Consider the following 24345-nt stretch of genomic DNA (forward strand, 5'->3'; position numbering starts at 1 on the left):
GATAGGGGTGGCAGCATTTAACTGCTTGTACAGCCCTCTGTCCTGGGAAAAAAAGAATAACAGACAAAATGTTACTTTAATACCTTCAACACATTCAATTTTCTTTGGACACTTAGGTGATAGGTGAAGAATAAGAATATACATAAAGATTAGGTATGAATATACAACTGTTACAAAATGCATTAGCAACAAAAAAGACGCAAGTACCTTTCTCTGGTGCATCAACGCTAAAAGGCGCTTTAAACATCTACGCCTTCTGGATGCTCTCTTCCTCTCATCTTCCAACAGCTGGTGGATCATGGCAACAGTTGCCACTCTTGAAAGATGCTGATAAGACACCATGGTTACGAAAGTTACGTAATTTCCTGTTTCCACTGGAGAGAGGGAAGTTTGTCCCAAAGCTTGCAGCTGTATTTATACCCTACACCTTAATGAAGGGAACTTCATTCAGCTGTGAGTGTGACTACAGAATGCACTCTGACAAAGTTGGAGTGGGGAGGGTCAGATTTGGAAAAGGCCTCTCCTCTGCTCTCCTTCACACAGACTGCTCTTTCCCCTCTTGCCTGACCTGCGGGTGTCACTGTTGAAGCATTCTATTCAGAATTTCATCAATGGATTTTTTCCAAAGAAGAGAGAAAATTATTTTATAAATGATACTAAGACTTGGTAATGGTTTATTTCAACCAACTACCCTTTTTTATATTTTGATCATCTCCTTCTTGCCTCTCAAAAATTGAGGAGGTGCAACCTCCTCTGCCTCTATGGATGAGCCTCCTGTGGTCTGAACAGACCTAGACTACAAACTTAATTGTTCACATACTTATTTAAAGTCACAGTAATTAAATCAAAACAGTGTGCATCTTCACATCACAGGTAGCCAAAGAAATAGAAGCAAATGGTCACTGCTGTTTATAGAAGGCCCTAAATATTAAACGATTATCTTTTGAAGAGACAGAAAGACATTTTTTATGGTATAGGTACACAACAGTTTAAATTCACCCTCAACTTTAATCTTTAATGACATTTCTCATTTACGTACCTTTAAAATGCAATGCAGTCGATGTGAAATTTCATGTGTGCTTCCATTTTTTTTGCATCTATTCTACTTTTACTACTCTTACTATCGCTCTTAATTTGGGACACAGGTGGCACGTAAATAATGTTCTACTAATGGCACACGTTTCTAGATGGCCACCAGCTTTAACTATAGATGGACCTCTTTAAAACAAATCAGTTTATATTGAGATTATGATATATTCTCCATTGACTTATGTTACAAGTTTTAACCCTGCTACCTTGAACCCATGGGCGCAACTCCCCTTCACTGTCCCTACAGTTTTCACGAGGGGCCCACCCCCCAGTTTGAGAACCACTGGGTGAGGTAAATGAGAAGTCACATAACAGCTCAGTATGATGCAACTCTTGAAGGGACACAAAAATAGGATTGTTTTTTGGGTTTGTGCCATCAGGAACGTTTCATAAGTGTTCGGTGTGCTGATTCACAGGAAATATTCATTAGATACTGAACAGTGTCTAGCAGTCTGTTCCCAAGCTCTCAAAATGAGTCATTGGGAACTAGGAGACAGAGAATAGCTTCTGATTTCTACCTTACTGATTTAGCACTCCCAAATGTGTGCACATTATTGTAGTGTTACCATAAAAGTTAGTTACTTAATCACACCTTTTTTTTTTTTTTTTTTATTTGTGCAAAACAACTTGACAAGATCACAAGGTGACATAAAAGCCAAGAGACAACACGCTAAAAAGACAACACTATAAAAGTCCACGTGATACATGTTCTGATCATTTGTTGAATAGTTGTTGATTGTGGCTTGAAGTCAGAGTGTGATGAATGCCTCTGCTGCAATCACTTCATTCCTCACAGTGAGTAAGCACTAACTGCTGCTCAGCAAAGACAAAAAGGTTAAAATAACTCTTATGTTATTCATCGCACAGTGAGGTGTCTGTAGGCAGGATCTGACTCAGGAAGAATCACAGTGCAAGAGTCTGGATAAAATACCAAAACCTATTACTATACTGTAGATGCCATACTGAGATGGGATCAGTGACATTATTTACTCAAGAAGATTACTTAGTTTCTGCTTGCTTGTTACTGTCTAATGAGACATGAAAGGCATTCCTTTACCACAGAAAAAAATTGAGAGATTTTCTAGTAATTACCTCTGTATCTTGTAATTTTACCCTTGCATCTTGTAATTATGAAGAAAATCTCAGAAGGACAAGATAAACATTTTGTAATTATGAGATCCAACCTTGTAATTTAGTTTGAAATTATGAGATAAAGATAAAAATGTGAAGTCCAAATCTGAGACTCCAAGCAACAGAATCAAATGTTTCACCTAGGTTTAACCATCTTGAGATGGGAATTAAAAAAAAATTATATTCCAAATTCACAGACTTTTTGAACATTTTGAACTTTTAAAGTCATTCATTTTCAAAATGTCCTTTGAGGAAAGATTAGGACACATGTGTGAGAAGAGTCAGGTTACAGTATGATGAATGTTGCTGGTTCTTACCCCAGGAACAGTAGGAAAAATTTGGGTGGGATGACCCCATGATAATGCCTGATGAGTGGGTGTATTGGACAGGTGAGATATGAATGTGAGGTGTTGCTAGAAAAAGCAGTCATGCTCAGGGCCTCTCGGTACAGTAAATAATTTATTTTTTAAAGTACATCAAAAGTATATAAAATGAGGTGATGGAAGCAGAATACAGTGTAAAGCTGCAGAGTTTGTTTTTTTCATGGGTCTCTTGGACGGAACAAGCTGAAAACACCACATTGACATAATGTGTCTCTGTAGAGAGCCAAACTGAACTTCCAGGTCCTGTACCACAAGTAAGAAAACCTCCTTCAAAATCACACTGACATTTGTAACAATGCAGATTGCAAAAAAAATTCAGACCTACAACATAAACTTACTCAAGACCGTATTGGGCAGTTTACTCCATTTGTCTAGACAGCACTGGTGATCTTTTAAAAAATAAAATAGTGTTGATTTGTAAATTTTCCTGTTTTAAAGGTGCAGTGTGTGGAATTAAGTGGCATCTAGCAGATTCATAAGTAGGTTTGAATCAGTGTACAATCACCTGAAAATAACAATCATTGTGTTTTCAATACCTTAGAATGAGCCCTTTATATCTACATAGGGAGCGGGTCTCCTTCCACTGAACTGCCATGTTGAACCGCCATGTTTCTACAGTTGGAAAGGGGAGGGGAGGGGTATTCAGTTGGTTGCAATCTGCAAACCCACTGCTAGATGCCACTAAATCCTACTGGTCATTTAAGTGGTCTTGCTGGACCTCACAGCATCAATACCACTAACTTAAAAGAGTCGGATGGTCATGTTTAGTCCAGACATGGCTTTAACAGCCAGACACAGGGGGTTGAATGGTGTAGAAATTTTAGATTGCAGATATTACAGCTAAAAGTTGAAAAAATTACTTTAACACTGGTGGATATCATGGATATGGAACTTACAAGCTGTAGGTTTGAGTATGCTAACAAATGAAATGTGAAAACAGCTTTTTAAAGGTGTAACTTATATCATAACATATAAATACAAATGATCCTTTTTGGAGAAAAGATTGGTGGGATTAACTGTGCAGATGAAAATTAAAAAAAACTTGATTGGATATGGATGTCCAAAACCAACAAATATAAAATACAACACTTTTTTTTATAACTTTTCTGGTAAAAACAATCTTTCAATACGCTTATCTCATCTATCTTTCATAATTCATTCCTCTCACGGAATATCTCTACCTGAATGCCATCTCCTGGAAACTCTCAACAGGTTAGGACACCTCTGCAGCTCCTAGGTATTGGCAGAGATAGGAGTGATTTCCTAAGTTGAGTAAGTTGATAAAATGTGTTTACTCCTAGTCCTAAAAGTAGGACCAAAAATGCATTAGGAGTGATTTCCTACCCTGAGAAGCTTAAAAAAATACAGTCCCAGATCTCCACTCTTCTTTGGATCTGTGAGTTATTAGTTACAGAACAGGAGTATTGCTGAATTTTGGAATACGAGTCAAAACATACTACCTGACTGGCTTTCTAAAGGGTTTTGTGATTTAAGTTTGATTTCACCAATAAATAGCAAGTGTCATTATAGATACTAATCTATCTATTGAATATGGAAATTAAACCAAATAAATAAATTTCACTTTTTCAGAAAAGCAGATGAAAGAAACCCTCAGTGAGAGATTGAATTGAGTTGCAGAAGCTAGTGGAACGGCAGCTAGACAGGAAGTGGTGTCAGGGCTTTGGCTTTCTATAAAGTTGTTGGTAAATGCTCTGTGGGCTCGTCAGCATGAGCGAGAGCGACCCATGTCACATTACACACAGTCATTTGATCCACTGTTAAGAACACAGCAAGAGCTAAATTTAGACTCAAACAGTACTGACTTGAGTATAGCTGATCTACTCTATGTGCTACAGAAACAGAGTTTTTGCAGGTGAATATTTTATGCTCTAGTACCACCTGTTAATGTCATTTCACATTGTATATCAACACACTTAACACCTTACATATCACAATTCTATAGAGTTGAATCAACAATTCTTTGACACAGAACATTGTGACACTCAGTAATCTATTAGTGTGTCTGTGTGGATGTTAGTATGACTACTTATTATTTCTAAATATACTATTTGCCTCTATATCTATTATAACTGACCTTACAGTATAGTCTGAACAAGTCAAGGAATGATCACTGTGGTCAAGACCACACAGCTTCTAGCTACTGACCACTGAGTCAAACAATGGACAAGTGCTGGGAAGGTCTGGTGGTCTGGTGGGCCCCATATTGAGTGTTTTGTTAAGATTATTTTCCCTATGGATCTATGTGGAATGAGGGCTTTAATTGCAGGCCATGCATTCCCATCCACGCATTCCCATACTTGTCAAGGTAACTTGTGAAAGGCATTCCTCTACCACCCAACCAGCACTGCACTCCAGACATCCATATGCCCGTGTGTTTTCTGTCAAAATACCACCTAAGATAAGATCTACAAATCCTCCATTAGTGAAAATGCAGCTCTTAATTGATGACTGACCTTGGAAGTGCAGCTGTCACATGTTGCATATTCGGTTGAGGTTAGAATTGAACATCTCTTGACCTGTTTTCATACAATGATATTTACACTCTCCCAGTTCGAACACACATTCAGGCTCCAAGACTGAAATCAAAGCATCCACAGCAAAGAGAGTATAGCTGAGCACTCCCTGGTGTAATTTCTCTTATTGTTAGAAAACACCACATGAATGCCAAAAGGAGGAAATGTTTTTCTGGCTTCTTCAGAAAAAAAAAATCACAAAAATTGCAATTCTGGTTCCTATTACTCACAGTTTCTCTGGGACATCATTGTCCATGACAGACACACACACAGACAGATTTTCACTCCAGGCTTGGAACATAAAGCAGCTGAGTTTCCCCCTCTGTGATTTGAGGCTTAAAACAAAGACAAACACAGTTCTGGATTTACTTTACTACATTTGATGCTGACATGGTTCATTTGAATAACAGTAGACCTTCCTAAACTTTACAGAAAAAAACAAATGAGGCAGTGCTGGAAATGTGGAATATTAATTGATTAAATAAATTTTATGATACTACAGTATTTGAACATGATCAAATGCAAAGCAATCTTAGTTCTCTTTGAAGATAACCTCACACAGCTCTGTCACATGAAAGAAAAATAGTATTCCTTCCACCTGTCTTTCATCACCCCATGTTTCCTGTGGTACCTCTAAACTCTGTGACTTTATTAGACCCTCAGTGAAGACTGACATACAGTAAGCATTGGGCAAATAAACTGCATAGCAGGAGGCTGATTCAGTGTGGCAATGTGCCATCCAGTGAATGGGGTGTATTGTCAGCCTGTTTTCTTAGACACCCTCATGTGTGCGTGAATGTGGCTGGGTGGTTGAATTTGTGATTTACACACTTTTATGCAATTATGTGCATGTGTAGGTGCTCTGTGAGCATATGGACATGAACTTACACCTGCATGTGTGTTTTCTTCAGGCTGATGTGATTTCTTGTGTTCATTGTGTCTGGTTTTTGTCTCTCAGTTGTGATTGGACCAGGTCTCAGGAAAAGTGAAACATTCAGGGAGTTCAGAGCCCACCGGTCTACAATGTGTACTATGTATTATTTAGGAATAAGAATCATGGGAGCACAATATCAACTGAAACAGTAAAACTCTTATGACTGACTGAGGGCCCATCTACAATACAGTGCCTCAAGGCTAGATAACATGCAGGAGCCGTCATCAGGGTCTTATCATGTAAGTTAATATTGTGCTTTATTTGTTGCACATGCACAAACAACACAATACAGTGTAATTTGCTGGTAATCAAATGGCCACAAACTTCTAATAAATAAAATAACAGTGATGCTGGTCTGTTTGTCATTTGGTTGCGGAACTCTTTGGAGAGCTGAACCACGGCTTGGGAACCATTGTGATAGACTGCATCCCTGTAGAGGTGCTCTGCTCTCTGGCATCACTGAAGTACTGCATCCAGCGGGTGGTGCTCTGCAGGCTGAGCAGCAGTCAAACCGCCTACAAATAACCAGAGCAAAATTAGACGTGGAATGATTTTGCCTTCAAAATAAAAGCATTATACAAGTAAGAATGAATTTGTCACATAAACTAAAAAACAAACAAACAAACAAAGATGTGATCAGCCATTGTCATGTCAGCCTGAGATAACAATTACTGATCAAGGTACAGGGTGGTTTTGTCAATAAATTAATTATAGAGGGTTTGTCTTTAATTATAATAACATTACTGGAAAAAAAATCCCTGATTTAAAAAAAAACAAACAAACAAAAAAACACTACTACTAAACAGAACAAAAAGTATGACTGTTTGCAGTGAACAGATTTTTTTTTTTTTCAAATTCTGTATTAATTATCTTTGCAACCTTTGATTACACTTTGGTACTTTGTATTAATTGTATTAGCTGTATTGATGTGTTACTGTTACTGCACTGTGTGTACTGGAGTGTGTGATTTGCAGGTCTGTGAGGAGACAATATAAATAATGTTTACCCTACCAAACTGTACTCAAATATTGTGTCTGTATTTGGATGTGCATTAGTGAGACTGGTGTAATTTGTCTCTGTACTGTAACTACATGAGCCACAGTTTCACAAGCTGCTCTCATCAACAATGACTACTAACTATTTTCCCATCTTTTTGTTGATGACAGAGTTGGAGAGAGAAGTGCTGGGAGAGTTTGTTGTGTTTGAGTACGGAAAGTGTAGCTTAGTGTTATCTAAAAGATTTTCAAAGACATGGCTGAATATTTAGCTGATTTCAACAAGTCAACTCTCGCAAGATTTCAGAACAAGACTTCTCATTAAATCAACGAAAACATTCCATTTTGGCAATGTAGCAGTGCCAGTGGCACAACTCATTCAGCACTACACGCAGTGATCCTCCAACTGCTCCAGTGAACCAGTAGTTAGCAGCCAGAAGCAGACTGGGACAGGTCCTCCCAGGTGTCTCAAGTTTCCCATTGGAGTTTGACTGGGAAGCTTTTATTTTGAAAAGCACACCAGGAAGCATGCGTGACACTGCAGTAAGCTTGTCGCTGAGCTGTCAGCTCATAATAAACCAGAGTCTGACTGAGGGAAGCAAACGCAGAGTCTCAGCAGCGCTGCTGTACAGGCTGTCAGCAGCTATTTGTAAAATAAGATATATGATATTTTATCAGGATCTCTAACTTCACAAACGCAGACGGACGCTTTGGACTTTTGGAAGGTGTTATCCTCCTATTTTCACATTTCAACTTTTTTTTTTCTTTTTTCCCCAAATTTTTAATTTTATTTTTTAATGTTTAATGTGTGATGGCTAGTGTGTCATCGGTTGATGTGGGAGTTTTGTTTCTCATCGTGGTGACAGCATCTTTGGCAAACGGTGAGTAATAGGCTACTGTTAGGTCAGTGGGTGGTCTTCTTATTGTAGGGCTTTACAGCAGAAATAGTGTGCACAGAGATCAGTTGTTGTGCATAATGATGGCTAAAATACTCTACAAGTGATTGGCAAATTAGTGATGGAGAAGCCAAATAGATGGATTAACACATGCACTTAGCCTGTTATCTATAAGTTCACTGTGTGCAATTTAAGAAAAACACAGTTGCAAATCTATAATACAACTCAGGAGGATACAGTGCAAATAATAATGCCTTAGGAGCTGAAATGATAAGTGCTATAAGGTCAATTCATTCTTTATCATTTTACAGACACAATATAAAACCCACACTACAGTAAAATTGTGAAATTATTTTGGAAGTCAGAATTAGGGCAGTAATTGACTTTTATTTTTTATTATGCATTGATCAAGCCATTGTTTTTTCCTCATAATTGATTAATCATTCAGTCCAGACAATGTAAAAGTAATGACAAATGCCCATCTCAGGTAACCAGAGCCAAAAGTGATGTCTTGGAGTAGATCAGAAACCCACAGGTAACCAGTTTACAATAATCAGATAATATGAGCAAATCATCACATTGGAGAGGCTGTGACCCACAAATGTTTGGGGACTTCACTGGTTAAATGACTTTAAACAATTAATCCATAATTGAAAGTGTCATCAGATTTGTCATCAGACAATTAAATGCCAACTAATCAAAACAGCACTCTGCTTGTAGGAAAACTGCAGCCAATGTTGATGTCATAGTCATCGATTTCCTCTTATAATCTTAATTTAAACAGCAACGACAAAAATAATTTATGTGAAATAATCTCATTATAATGAAGATTTTGTCATTACTGGAAAAGGCGATGCAGGTCGCATAGGCTGGTTTAGATCTCCTATTCCTCTGCGCCACCTACACCTCCATATGTAAATATCATAACGCATGGGATGGTCATCTGAACCCACTGACTTCACAGACACACTATATGTAGGGTGCAATTTGTGGAAAAGTCAGAGGGGGGATGTTTTTCAAACGTTTTTATTCATGAAAATAAATCAGAACCACAGTGGTCATATATAGATTATGAAGTCTATTAGGCTATTTCTTGCAGGTGTTACAGTAACATTTATAAGATAATTATGAACTTTTATAAGAACAATTACAAAACTTGATCTTGACCACTGCATTTGCAGGAATATTTTAACCCATTTAAAAAAAAAAAAAAAAAAAAATCATCAAGTAGTGCGATATTTTCACTCTTAGGGATGTGATATCAAGTTCTCAGGAGATATGATCATATACTGTACAACAAAAAAAAAAGCTAATTTAACATGCTAGAAATAAATCCCGCAACCCAACACTCCTTTCAGTACTGTGGATAGCGCCACTCGGCCAGATGTGCCAATACACTTAATGTCATTCTTGTAAGTCATTGTTTAATTCAGCTCTAAGTGCAGCGCGCAGCAAACTTCAGTACTGAATAGAAAATAATCACAACATGCAATAGCACAATGTGCTTTCATCATAAAATAAAATGGCTTCAGTATATGCCTACTTGTTAGACTAAGAAAACAGTCTGCTTTGATGACTGACTTCTGCCTTCTTTTTATGCTTTCCTGTGGAGGGGTCATCCGCGGTGTGTCGCCCCTCTTTTACCCACATCTCTGCAAATCTGTGAGCAGGGAAGGAGGTGACCCCTGGTCCATTTACTGCGTCATGACGTTGCCTAGACACTGTGTCATCTCTATTGTCACATGAGCGCTGACAGTGAAAGTCCATTTCTGATTTTATTGTTGTTTACGCTAATGACTGTTCTCATATTGTAAAATTTACTTAGTTTTTTGAGCCTATTTTTATTTTAGATATTTTATATGGTCTATGGGTGAAGCAGCATAAATCACGATTAGAGGGATACATTTTTGTCCCCACAAAAATAACTCAGCAGAGGCAGGGATATATAGACCAGAGGGGGGGGAGGGGGAACTCCCCACCATCCCCTGCCGGCAAATCACACAGTGACTATATGTCCCCACAGGGGTCTAGACCTGGCAAGTTTACATTCAGTAATGCTATTTCAGGCCCAAGATATGAAAGGAAGTTTTCAAACGCTTCTCAAATTGCTGTGATCCTGCAGGTTCTTCATCCAGCAATATTACGTATAGGGACTATTATAGTAATACAGAGAAAGAGGTAAAAATATCATCAAGTATGGTATGGTATGAACTTGGCATACACAGACACACTATACAGCATGTCCCATGTCCCTATGGGAATATTATAGGACGAGCAAGTTTACATTTGGTGGTGCTATTTAAGGCCAAGGATATGAAAGGAAGTTCTCAAACGCTTCTCAAATTGCTGTGATCCTGCAGGTTTCTCATCTAGCAAAGATGTGAGCCAGAGGCTGGAGATGGAAGCGGTCAAGCTTAGCACGCTCCTGCCCGGTGGTATGGATGACCTTGGCGGCGGTGCTTCTGAGAGTGAGGTGAAGCCCTGCTCTACATGTGACCCGCCAGGGGCCCGGAGGCGTGTGAAGAGATGCACGTGTTACACTTACAAAGACAAGGAGTGTGTGTATTACTGCCACCTGGACATCATCTGGATCAACACACCAGAGTAAGAGTCATTTTCCAATCATCTTCAGTTTACCTCAGTATTTTAGTGGATTCAACATGGCTGCCGTACTATAACATTACTATGATGCTCCTTACACTTATAGTGTGTGTGCGCTGTTTTATCTCACACAGGCTCCGCCCTCGGCTGGACTTTATGGGTAATATTCTCCAATCACACGCACGCAATCATCCACTATAATTTGCATGTACGTAGCCAGCCAATCAGGACACACCTACCGATTATGTGTGTCTCACACAGTATAAAATGCAGGGTCTTGCCGCAGTTCTCATCCTTCTAACTTCAGCGACGACAAAGTCAGCTCATTGATCTTACTTCTCCACGGATGGAGTCGCCTAAGTCACTCTAAGCTCGTTCCTGCCAGCAACAGTGGGACCATTTTTGGCTGTATGATGTCTCACTCCACTGCGACAAGAGCGAACCGGAGTTCAAGATTGATCTCCATGACGAAAATGAGTTCACCGCTTCATCTGGCCCTCCGCTGCTGCTGCCAGACGCCTCGGCTGAGACTCTCCGAGTGACTTCACTGATGGTTGGTGACGACAACCTCTGGTCTGTGTATGCAACATCGCTGACTTTCAGAAATCCACCACCGACTTCAGTTTGCCACGATTTCCTGAAGGCTGTGGCCATGGTGGCGGAGCATGTAGGGCTCTTTCTGCCCCCCCCCCCCACATCCGCCCAAACCAGTCAGCCAACGTCGTGAAGGCTTTTACAGCCTGGCTCATCCGGCTCAACCTGCCTTTGTTTCACCTCCTCTCCCAGTCATTTTGCAGTGTGTCGAAGTGTCCTGGAAGGAGCCACTGACAACAAAGTCACCAGTGGCGGGACTGGTTTCCTTCTTGAGAGTGCAGGGCCACACAGAGACAGGCTGTCCTGGTGTGCGTTCCCAGGAAGAGGCTTTTGCAGCCCTCCTGATTCCTCACCCAGCTGGCTGAGTGGCTTGCAAGAAGCCACAGCCTCCACTGATGCGGGATAGGGACACGCTGGAATATTTTGAAATAATATTCTGGCTGGCCGTGCAGCTGGCCGCGGCAGCTAACGATCTAGGAGTGTTGGGCATCGCTGTGGCTAATACATGATTTGGTAGATTTTCTGGGCTGCACCATTCCAGCCGGATTAATAACCTGATTCTGGGTGTTGTTTCTGCCACAAGGCAGGTGATGTCACTTGCCACAGTGGGCTCACATCACGTGTGACCGGGACTCACTGCCCTACAGAGGAAAGACAGAGAGGACCTTCTGGGAGCTCCCATAGCTCTGATAGGCTTTTTAGGTCCATTTCCTCTGTAACTCAGCGCTTCAAGAGGCTGGAAGAGGAGAAGGCACAGCTGAGCCATCATCTGCCATTTGCGCCTTCTTTGAGCCAAAGAGGAGACGAGGTGCATCGCTGCAGTGCCACGGTGAGGAGGAGAGCGCACAGGCAGGGCAGAGCTGTACTGGTTACACCTGGTTCATGTTCATGTTAACTGGGCTGGCTTGGGCCCACTACTGCTCCGTTTTAGTGGCTGGGATTATAAAGTAGTTGGAGGCCCACGGCGACTAACCTATAGCCGGTATGGCTCAGTGAAGCAATCCGATGACATGTTGCAGCAGGGCAAACATTCATCGGGCTCTGCCTACTGTACCCATAGAGTCTACCTATGGACCCTGCCACTCCTATGCCGTCTGCTTAAGTGGTTTCGGGATGAGAGCTACAGCAAGACGCCTCTTTTTATACTGTGTGAGACACACATAATCAGTAGGTGCGTCCTGATTGGCCGGCTACGTACATGCAAATTTCAGTGGGCGATTGTTTGCACGTTATTGAAGGAGAGTATTACCCGTAGAGGCCAGTAGAGGATGCCGCCTGTGCTTATAGAACTAGGGTTACAATATCGTAACCTTCGTTCCAGGCTTTATAGTGACATCATCATGGTATTCTAGAACTCCTATTGTGTTACTTATACAATCACATTAGTACCATTTCAAAATTTACCACAGTTATTTTTCTTAAAACTATCTGTGCAGGCGGTGTTGTGTCATGATCTGGCAGTGGTTTGCTGTTGTCCTGTTTTTTTTAATCAGACTTTGCAATTGAGACCCTTCATATGAAGTCTTATTTGAAACACTTATGTGCTGGAGAGCCATCATCACATTAGTACAGGTATACCACAGAAGGTCCTAATATGTGACTTATGTGGAAAAGAAGTCTTAAACTCTGCATTAAAGGAATACTCTTCATTTTTTAAGCTGTGATAAGGGTTTCAGAGAAACTTAAACTAGGCTCAGTATTTCCCTTGACTTCAAGAACAGTACAGATTTGATGTAATCTAGACTCTGCAGCTCTCAGGTATTTTAATTCCTCTGAGGATTTCTGACAGTGGCTAACAGGAGGGTGTGTGTGTGTGTGTGTGTGTGTGTGTGTGTGTGTGTGTGTGTGTGTGTGTGTGTGTGTGTGTGTGTGTGTGTGTGGGAGGGTTCCTACTTCTTGGCCATCTAAGATGTTTTGATTAACCCTAGGCAATGAAACGGCAGCTTAACATGCTATTATACCAAAGCCAACACCTCTCAGGTGGGTTTGAGTGGCCAAGACCACTATTTTCCTGTTATTTAACCATCCAACATTGTTTTGCACATACTTTTTTTTTTTTTTTTTAATCAGCTTCACAAAAAAAAAAAATATTGCACTGGACTTGCCACGGGTTGGAAACTTCAATTCTCTTTCAATTTCTTATTGACCTGGTACAAAAAAGGACAACAACAAAAACTATTCACCTGCATTAGAAGATGCCAGCTGATGCCTGTCTACAGTATCAAGCAGATTAGTAGACAGTTTTACCTGCTCCTTGGTGACTCCAAACAAGAGGTCTCAGGGTGGCTCTAGTTTAATTGGATTCTCATAGAGTATGTAAACACACCTTTCAGCCAGTCTCAATTTAGGAAGGTGTGAGAAAGTTGGAGTAGGGGGTTGAGTTGATATCAGGTCAGCTCTTTGATCTTCAGTTCTTCTTTATCAGTTCTTTGATTACAAAGTGTCCTTTGAGGTGTGGCCACAAGAGCAGAGTTAAAGTTTTCAGCCTGCAGAGAGCAGTGCAGCAGCTGTTTTCTGCTTCTACAAGCAGATGCAGAACTTCATTTGAAAAATGTTGAAGTTAAGTGCCACTCACTTTTTGAAGCCATTTAAACAAGTTTATGGCGTAGGAAGCATGCTATAGTGCTGATTCACTTTTTACAAACCCATGCAGCTTATACCATCTGACCAACAGCAAACCTTAGTGTGATGAGATCAAAGACACTGATCCTGATAGGGCCTTTTCCGCAGTAACGCCTTACAGATGAAGCTGAAAATTGGCTGGGCACAACCTTCTAGATATATCATCTAGTTTGGTATGCAGGAGTAATACCATGTGGTGAAAATCAAGGTGCAGCTGGAAAGCCTTTCCTCCGCGAAGGGGTCGTAGAAGGTCGACAGCACCTGCTTAGACTTTGCGTGAAACCAAATTAGTACATTTTTGGCTGGACCGGCCACACACCAGCCCTATAACTCTGAATGTCAGTCACTGACTGACTGACTCACTGAGTGATGAAGTTACACCATTGGTCAGCCGGCCCAGTGATGGAGTTTCCCCATTGGCCATTGCTCTTTCAAAATGAATTGACATGAACAGTTTCAATTACGTTCTCAGAGGTGCTCACAGCGGGGCCCCAAAATAAGTTTTAAAAACACACATTTACCCACTGAAGCATCTCACAGGAGGCTCTGGCACTGACAGGAGCACCAACCTGCAGATACAAAGAGACACAATAGATCCGTTTTACCAGCCTGCACAACTAGATAGCAGCTAGTTTGCATGGCTAGCATCATTAGCATAGCTGAGCCATGCTGTGTGTAGCCCATAGACTGTATAAAATAAGATGTAGCTGTGGTATTTCCAATTTAACAGCACCGTGCTTGCAGGTGACAGATGTTTACTGTGTTTGTGTGCTCTGAAACACACAGCTGACGGACTGCTAGCCTAGCATGCTAATCCTATGTAAACATATGGATGAGACCATATCTTTACAGACATCTGCAGATAGAAACAGATGAAAGAGCAGCAGAGTTAACAGATAATTAGCATATTTATAATAAAAATAAAAATAAAATAAAATAACTTAACAATTGCTTAACAAAAAGGTTGCTTAACAGTGTCATGTGATATACTACTTCAGTACACTACAGAAAATTGCAGATGAACATTTAATATCCAGGAATTCATATTATAGACACTACCACTTACTATCCCTGTAACAAACTGACCACAATTACACACACTGACCATACACAGTCCAGCCATATACTAGGTTTTGACCTAGTCTTGTTGTTGAAAAGCTACTTGTTAGCACAGAAGGACCCTGTCCACCATCTAAGCAATAATATAGTATATAGTACTAAGCACTGCTATACACTGCACATGTTCATGTTCACCTTTGAACTTATTTTAGTTCTGAACTTTCTTCTGAAGTATAATTCCATAGTTACTGCTCGCAATACTGCTTGCTTTATTGCTTAATTTGAACAGTTTCATCAAAACATATGGCCTCAAAAGTCATTCTGTGGACAGGATTTAGGCTTTCTTTTCAAATATATCGCTGACAATTGTATGCAACCTATATCTTAAAGTTCACCATGGATCTTATGGAACAGCTGTATGTAGTGACTGACGGTTCACATGGGAGCATGTGTAAAATATTTGGTAAGACTAAAATTAAGTACCTGAGGTGTTATATAGGACAGCCTAAGTACCTGCAGCTGTTACAGTACAGTAACCTGACCTTTTGACTTTACTCCTCTGACTATTGACATTTTCATGACTTATAAAAATGTTTTCGTTTTCCCTAGCACAGTGTAAAAACCTTATGTCAACACTGTCAGTTGTCAGTGACACATTCTTGTGAAACTGGTAAAAAAAAAATGCAGGTTGTGCCACATTACTGGCTTTAGATTTGTTACCAATGTTGCTTAAAAACTGGACACTAAGAAATGATGAAAACAATGCAAGCAAGAAGGAAGTTTCATGATCTTCACATTCTTCATAGGCCAAAGTCATGTCAGATACAGATCAAATCAAAAATTCAAACGTAAGAGTCAGGTGCAGACATGCTTATCTTACCAGCAGCTAGTGATTGCAAATCTTTAGATATGATTGATGCTATTGTTAGTAGAAGTTTAATTTTAAAAAGGCTTTGATTTGCTGCGCTCAAGACAGTACCAGTCATTTAAATGAATCACCTGTACATATACTGACATATGCTGTATATATAGTGACATATACTGTAGATTGTCAAAAACTGTTTCACCCTGTGTCATCTCCTCATTTACAGTATTGATTGAAACACCTTTGGGATAGATAGTCTTCTGGAATGTGAACCTGAAACCATTTACTGTTTAGTGGAGGTTAAAAAATGGCTTGACATAATGCCTTGTGTATATTACTTGTGCAAGATAAGTAGTGTCTGTAGATATATGAGTAATTTCTGTAACACTTTGTGAAGGGTTTAACTGTCAGTAAACCCTCCTGGAACAGTGCAGGGTTTTATATATAGATATATAAATCCTCACCTGTCATACCAGGCTACTGTAAGTCATAAAGTCGAGCTGCTACAGATGAATAAATCTCATTCTCCTTAAAGGAACCCTGTGGAGTTTTTTTTTTTTACTACTAGTAGCAATATGGAGCAGTGTTTTTATCTATCACACGTGTGCAAGTGTTTTGGTGAGAAACACTGAAAGTAAACTCCACAGCGCACCTTTAACGGTGATACTATAGATTATTACCTCTTTGGCCAAATGAAATTCTAGACATGGGTAGAATAAATAAATAATATAAATATATTGAAAAGTGTTCCTAATATTTTGTCCACTCCATTAACATATATGAATATAACATATATATGAGAGTGGCAAAATATTAGAAACACATTTCAATATAATGCACTCCAGTACACCACACCACCCACTACAACCTCAATAATAAACATAAAGTAGAATTATCACCTTTCTGACAATGTCTAACAAAAACTAAGTTTAATAAAAGTAGAATTTATGGCAGAGCTGTTGTATTGGATTGCATTAGATTGCACAGGTATTCCTAATAAAGTGGCTGTTAAATAAATAAATAAGGCAGTGTAAAGTGTACCTGTTAAATAGAAAAACTGCAATGTGTGGGTGTGGGGGATTTTGAGTTGTTTAAAGGCAACTTTGATGGAGCTGACAGCTAAGTAACGAATGTTAAGTAAAAACGAGTAATATAATGTGTTAATGTAATGTGTTACTTTTGCTGCTGAGTAATGAGTAAGGTAATGTAATTACTTTACAATGAATAATGTGTAATCAGTAATTAATTACAATTTTCAAATAACCTGCCCAACACTGGTGCAGAGTCAGAAATCTCTGTATCCATATGCCAAAGGTTGTTGTCCACTGGGAGTTCAGCAGGATCAGCTGCCATGCTTAAACAGATACTGACCAAACAAAGTACATCCAGATCCTGTTTGAATCTGCCTCACAATCCTTTGATCTCCTCAAAGGAGAAGACTTTTTTTGTGGTGCGCTCAAAAGAGAGCACATTGCATTCTTTCACTTTATTCAGTTTGGTCCCTGAGAACACATGGTAAAACAATGTGATCCATCCATCTCTATATCTGCTTATTCCTACTCAGTGTTATTGGCGAAGAGTAAAAGTTAGTGTATCATCACTTTGAGTTGTCAAGTGTGTAATACACTTCCACCTTCATGCTGCTCTCATGCCAGGTAGTCTTCCTCACTGATGGGTGGTCACACCGCCATTGGTGTGGAGATCACCTGAAATGACCTCAGTTGACCTTGAGAAGATTCATCTGAGGTGCAATGAGTGTGGTGTGGCATGGTGAGATCAACTCTGGAAAGAAAACATAGGCCTTTGGGGGCCTAGATGCTAATCTGTCCCCAGCTGCTCAGGAAGTCTGGGATCAGAGGATCAAAGATTTGAACGAGGAAATGGTCACTGCCCTCCTGAGTCTGTTAGGTTCAAGGTCAACCTGGAGATCCTCCAACACCATCAAGGTGTATTGTGCCCACTTTGTTCAAGAGAACAGGTGGTACTCATGGTTTTTAGGTCACTTTTAAGTCTGTAAAGATTTTTGCATGTTGGTTAACTTGCTCTTGAGTTTCTGTGAGGACTGAGTTTTGTCCACTTTGGGGGAGCAGAAACAAGTTGTGAATAGAACATTAATATATCATTACCTTTTAAGTTGATACAGTAATATTATCATTCATTTGGAGTTGTGTTTCTGTCTACCTGGTGAATATAAGTCCAATAATCACTCTCCTTTTAGCTTTATTTTGGTCTCCACCAGCTCTTTAGCTGCTAAATGCTCCACTATCTTCACCAGCTAGTTGTAACTGTACGGTGGGGTTTTAGAGCTTTTTCTCTGAACAGCTGCTTACACAACTACGCTATGAGAGCGCTGACAGTGAACCAACAGTAAAGTTGCAGCCAAACAGTTAAACAATGAGCTGAAACAACGAGCTATAAAGTCTGTAAAGCCATGGGAGATCTGGGAACACAGCAACATCATCTAAAAGAAGTTTGCCGGGGAAAGAAGCACAAGCAGTCAGATGATCAAACTTATTTGGAAGAGAAAAAAAAGGCAAACAGTAAAATAATTCCAAACTGTTGGTTGTAAACATCCATCAAACTGTACAGACCCAGTAGTTCGACTTTGGCCTACCATGCTTACCATAGTTGTGCACACACAGTTACTGACTCAGACTGAGCTCTGATCAGACTCGGTGAGTGTAATGTTATCATAACCAATAGACATAATGACCAAAACAACTAACATAAGAGTCATGTTGTAATGAAACAAAGTTGTCATTTAACCTGTGAATCTGTTGTCTCTCAAAGCTGTAGCTACCAGAGAGGATTCTTACTAAACGTCATATCAGTCTTTGCGTGCATGGAGGCTGCTTGTTCAGGCTGGTTTAGAGAACAGATATTTTTTTATTTTTGCTGGCACTGACTAACATAATTATTGGCAGCACAAATAGTGACACAAGCAGTACTGTGACATTGTGAGGTTATTTGCCCTGACCTTGACATGTCCTTTGGTTTGGTATTTTCACATCCTGCACAGTGCGCATGGTGCAAAAGTGTGAGGAGAGGTGCAAAGAAATGTGAATTCCATGCAGATGAGGCAGCCCAGCTGTTGACAGAAGGATTTTTATAGCCAAGCAGCATGCAGTGTGTGAATATGCCTGATGACTGGAGCTGGGGTCTTGAGTGGTAATGCATTCTCTCAAAATGCAACAAAATGTACTTTTTATGCTATAATTATAGTTAGTTCATGTGGAGTTTGGTTCAGTGGCAGTGATGGACCAAGTTCAGTATTTCCAAGAGTGCCCTGTTCACTCTTCATTGAAGCTTTCATGATTATCTGGTGACATTGGTATTATACTCTACATATCCTCCATAACTTAAATATACTGTGCCAAAGGTTTGCTCATATACAAACAATCATTGCCTTCCATGCTTATGTTTTAATGGTTGTTTTTGTGAAAATCCCCTGGGTTATTAGATTATTAGGTTATTAGATTAGAAATCACAAAGTGGGACAGTAAAAGAAACAGCCTGCCCTTCACTGACTAGTCCAAGTTTACTGACATCTTCTAACAAGAACATTGGTTTGAAAGGATTTCTTAAACCTTTTACCTTTACATTTTCCTGCCATCTCAGTCTGCAAAAGGTACCTACATTTGACTATTTTAGATCTACTTAAGCAATGAATTTTAGATAGTCTGACTACACCTATACAATCTTAACAAGCTAACAGTGGTCCTGTAATAAACAGCACCGTTGCAAAGCCTATGTTTTGCTGTTGTTGACACTATTTTTAGAAAGGTTACATATGGTCTTTCTGAGGGCTGCAGTCAGTGATGGTGTTGCACTGGACTGCATTACACTGAAATATGTCTCTTATATTCTGTCCCCATCTTGTATCCAGATGGGGTAGGACAAAATATTAGAAACACCCCTCAGTATAATGCAATCCAGTAAAGCTTCAACACCAGCGCATGGAAACTCATTATTTTCTCTAAAATCACCATAGTGTTTGGCTGATTGCCATCTGACAAAGTGTCAAAAATAAATATTACAGTATACTTCTGTGAGTGCGTCAAAGTTGTACAGGTGTAGTTAATGTCAGCTGAATGTACAGGGTTCCCATCTGTCTGGTCACTCATTGCACTGTATATGTGCGTTTCTTTTTATAGGCACACTGTACCATATGGTATGTCCAGTTACCAGGGTTCCCTGCGTATGACGCGTTCCGCTGGGACTAAGCGGGACAGGAGGGGGGCGGAGGCCCGGCGTTGTGTGTGTGCACTGCAGACTGACTCTGCCTGCAGCAGCTTCTGCATTGACAGGTAACTGTAACACATGCAATATTTACCATTAATTCACAAACATATATATATATATATATATATAGTAAATATCACAAGAGATAGGAGATACCAACAGAGAATGTGTCAACATTGCTATACTGTAGCCACTCAAAACAAACGTATGCAATGGATCAGCAGATTTCCATTAAAATGAAATCAGTTTAAAACACAGTTTTAAATCACTGCCTACTGACCTGCAGGTAACCATAGCAGCAATATTTATTGTTCATGCTACATCACAAGTTACATTCTCTCATAAAACTTACCTAACCAGGAGTTAAACTGAAAAACAGCCTCCTAGTGTCAAATTCTGCACATACATCATTCTGCACAGTGAAACTCAAACATCCAACTGAAGTAACAAGAAGCAAAACACATGTTTGAGTGGAAGTGGACTTTAAGTGTTTTTATACACGATACAGCCTATAAATGCTAAATAGGGGTGTTAAAGTAAAGTGTTACCTATAAAAGAGTGTAAAGTATTGGAGTAGCAGCCAGTTAGTGATGGTCTTAACCTCGTTGTGAATTATGGCTAAATCAGCAACATCGATTAGATGTGGTCTTAAACACCTCTGTGGCTTTTTTTTCTCAGCAGGCAGAGGAGACCGCCCCTGGCAACGCCTAAAATATAAGAGGACAGCAACTCTGCACAGTGGACCTGCTATGAAATGAACATACATTATAGTGACATGCTCATAATCTGAAAGGTGGACAAACGTTGGAAGGCATCCCCTTATTTGGAAAAGAAGCATGAACATTATATCTACATTCGTGTAGATGGACATGTGTTTTTAGTGTGCTCAGTGCCTTTTCATCAGACTGATGGATGATTAACCGCCAAGCTGCTTGCACAAAAACTGAGACCGTGGAGTACCAGTTGGGATGCTAAAGGAGTGCGTGCCACCCTCCACTCCCCACCCCTCCTCAGCACTCTCTGCCTGTGTCTGTTTGGCAGGTGTGGACTATGTTTTTCATTATCCTGCCACCTCTCTGAGGACGGTTAACACGGCCAGTTTGTGTCAACCATGAAAGACTTTGGCAGAGCGAGTTCCTCACACATGTCCATGCCGCGTGATATTGAGGCCACTGCAAGAGCTGCTGCCATTCGACTCCATAACCTCAACCCATATCGTTAAAACATCATCACAAGAAACGTATCACGTAGCCGTGTGTTCTCCACAGGGAAAACATGTAACCTGCCTCTCTACGTCAGCAAGCCATCACGGCCTATAACTCAGCATTATTTGAAAAAATTCTGAATTTGTCACAGAAGTTATTATTTTGGTTATTAGGTTGTTCCCTCATAAATGGAGCTAGTTTCAGCAATTGTTTAAAGCATGAAAATCTCAACATTTCAGTGAATTACATTACTTTTTCCTGGTATTTTTGGAGGTTAAAGGAACTGGAAGCAAAAATCAGCAAATCCTTACTTTTCTAATTTTACAATATTTCTTCTATTAAGCTATTATAAGTCTTGTGTATATGAAATGTGTTTCAATATATATATAGGCTATAAATTATATTTTCGTACAATACCTATATGTACAATAAAGATTTATAATAAGATGTTGTATATAAAATTATATATGTGATCATGCTAATCAACAGTAGGTGGTAAAGAACCCAGTCCAATAAAAAAGTACAGTGTACCATATGTAAATATATGGTGCAATTTATTTATCTTCTGTTTTTCTTTTCTTTGATGACTGGGCCTCAATCAAGTGACCATCTACAGGGATGATGTTAAGAATGACAGCTAGAACTAGCAGTTTGTTGTAAGTTGGGCATCTACAAACTGTCTATTGAAGGTTTCCCCACTGTATTTCAGTTTCAGTCTCCAACAAAAGGAAGACACGGATTCCTTGCTTTATATTTGAAATATTCTGATGCATATCTGGCTTTATGTAAGCATATTTAAAATGAAAATGTTACCCATTTAATGTGATATGAAAATGGTAAAGAATCTCTTTTTTGCATGCAAGACGGATGTCATAATTGGTGTTTTTTATCAGAAGCTTCTTTTACATTCAATGTAAAATTCATATCACAAGACACTGAATTAGGCTAGCACTAGCCTATATTTGTTCTGATTGAAGCCAAAGTGTCAGCACATTATGTTTATTGCAATGCACACTGCTGCCAGACACACTTTATCCATAATGTTATCCTGCATGTCAGTATTTGGCAGACCTAGGTATGCAGGATGGTGCTGATGATCTACAGATGTTTATATATTGTATCTGCTTATTAACTTATGTCTACACTATACAAAGATCAAACTATCTTTTAAAACTATAATTTATGCATGCGTTGCATATATTCGTGCCTCCTGGCCAAGTTAACATTATAATAATATAATATGCATATATAAACTGTAGGAAGGCTACATGTACAAAGGGCTTGACATCTTCAACCAACAGGCCATTGTAGATCCCAGCAGTAACTGGGGGGACTGGGAAAAGCAGTAACTTGGAGTGGTGAACAGGTGTGTAGTGCATCCAACTTTCATGAGTGAGCAGGAATTCAGACTGAAATCAGCATTGTCTTAACGCAGGGGGCTGGGCTGATGAGGGTGTTTTGTTTAAGATACTGGTGAGACAATGAAAAAATACAAAACACTGCACAGCAGTTCATAATACAGACAGGATTTTACATGTGTGTGATTGGCCACCGTAGCACCTTCCTGGATGACGTTGCATTGCGTTGTGGCAAAAGTTGAACCTGGTTCAACTTTTTGTTGGACAACCCTGTGTTGTTTTGCCAGAGCTCTCTGCGTTGGCATCCCTGCTGCATCAACACACTGCCCTCATTGAAATGAATGAGTGAGAATGCAGCCTAAGACCGAAGATTGTGTTCTGTCACAGTCCAACAACAAATGTTTGTTTTTTTATACCTTAAAAAACCGCACTATAATCCACAGTGCTTGCCATGTGCTGATGTTTTGGGAGAAAAAATAATAATTTCAAAGAGGTCAACACTTGACGTTGAATGAAAACCTCAAATATAATCCAGGATTTTGCAGAGTCATCCAATATCAATACTCTGTCTGATAGGGTTGATGTAAGCTTTGTTAAAGGTGTTAGGTACAGCATGGCAAGGGATTGTGCAAATATCGGGCGATTCCTTCTCATTTTCTGTCAGTGATCGTTCTGGGATGGTGGCCAACAAAACTGATTCAAGAATGTTCCACATAAATTCTCAAGTACCCACTTTGACCACAAGTGGTTGTAATGACACACCAGAAATGTTCGAATAAAGATGATAAATGAAATCATTATGTGAATAAAAAATTAAAAAAAAAAGAAAAATCAACTTTACTATTCTTTGTGTTTGTTCCTGATATTTATTGAGAGCAGTCTTATACCAAATAACATGCTAAGACACCTGGGAAAATGCAAGAATCAATGCTGGATGAAATTTAATCAAGTTGTGTATTCTTGAGCTTTTTTATTATCTTTTCATCCTCTAATAACACTTGGTATGAGCCTTGCTTGTGACGGTATAATAAAAGTGGGATTGTTTGTTTTGAGGAATGCACTGGGAAAAAAAACCCACCATGATACAAACATATGTAGTACTCTTCAAGAAACTTGCTAATCTATGTTTTTAGTACCAACCGTATTGTATTTGCAGTTTTTACAATATTGAAAACCAGCTAAGTGCTATCTAGGGACTGAAAGTTGTTACTTAATGCTCGGTCAGATTTTTAGCTATATAATTTATTCTTTGATTAGATATCGCCTGACTTTAATCATTTTATAATGTATACCTGCAAAATTATTTTATAGTTCTTGACATTAAAGGTAGAGTCAGTGATTCTAATCCAATACACTTTTTGTCAAATTCACTGAATATCTCCTCACAGTCCTCTAGCTGTTTGTTCTGTGTATGTGCTGAAAGAATCTGGTGTTCATACACAGCACTGGCTCTGTAAATGGGCATGTAAACATAGAGGCTCGGAGTGAGCCACACAGCACTACTCCAGCTAATCAGCACCGGTGTTCGTGCTCATGCACAGGACAGGAGAAGTCATCGGAACAGCTGCAAGGATGTATAATAAGAGCTGGATGCGGCACCGTCGCTCAGCCTTGCAGCCACTTTTTCCCAGTGGTCACTCACGGTATTGCAGCAAAAAATTCCCATGCGGCCTAAAAAGCATTTTCCCCATAGACCACCATTGTAAAAGAAACGTCTGTAAAACTGTTGACAGGACCCCTCAAATTGCAAACGAGGTCAGTTATAATTCTTTCTATTATGAATATCATGTAGGTTTTATTTGTAAAACACTCCTCAAGCCAAGAAAAGCAATTAAAA

General features: G+C 39.6%; 1 protein-coding gene across 1 annotated transcript; it reads left to right on the forward strand.

The window, feature by feature from the left end:
- Positions 1-7661: 7661 nt before the first annotated feature.
- LOC137182127 (endothelin-3) lies at positions 7662-23394 on the forward strand. Its single transcript, XM_067588424.1, has 4 exons — positions 7662-7947; positions 10323-10566; positions 19858-20010; positions 20624-23394. Exons 1-4 carry the CDS (start codon positions 7878-7880, stop codon positions 20661-20663), a joined length of 507 nt encoding a protein of 168 aa, XP_067444525.1. The 5' UTR covers positions 7662-7877; the 3' UTR covers positions 20664-23394.
- The last annotated feature ends 951 nt before the right edge of the window (positions 23395-24345 follow it).

This window comes from Thunnus thynnus, chromosome 4 (assembly GCF_963924715.1).
Source record: "Thunnus thynnus chromosome 4, fThuThy2.1, whole genome shotgun sequence".
Lineage (NCBI taxonomy): Eukaryota > Metazoa > Chordata > Actinopteri > Scombriformes > Scombridae > Thunnus > Thunnus thynnus.

Excerpts from the sequence above, each read along its gene's own strand:
- LOC137182127 (XM_067588424.1), top strand. The coding sequence starts at position 7,878 with ATGGCTAGTGTGTCATCGGTTGATGTGGGAGTTTTGTTTCTCATCGTG. Across the intron at positions 7,948-10,322 it reads GACAGCATCTTTGGCAAACG|GTTTCTCATCTAGCAAAGAT; the intron begins GTGAGTAATAGG and ends GTGATCCTGCAG. Across the intron at positions 20,011-20,623 it reads AGCAGCTTCTGCATTGACAG|CAGGCAGAGGAGACCGCCCC; the intron begins GTAACTGTAACA and ends TTTTTTTCTCAG.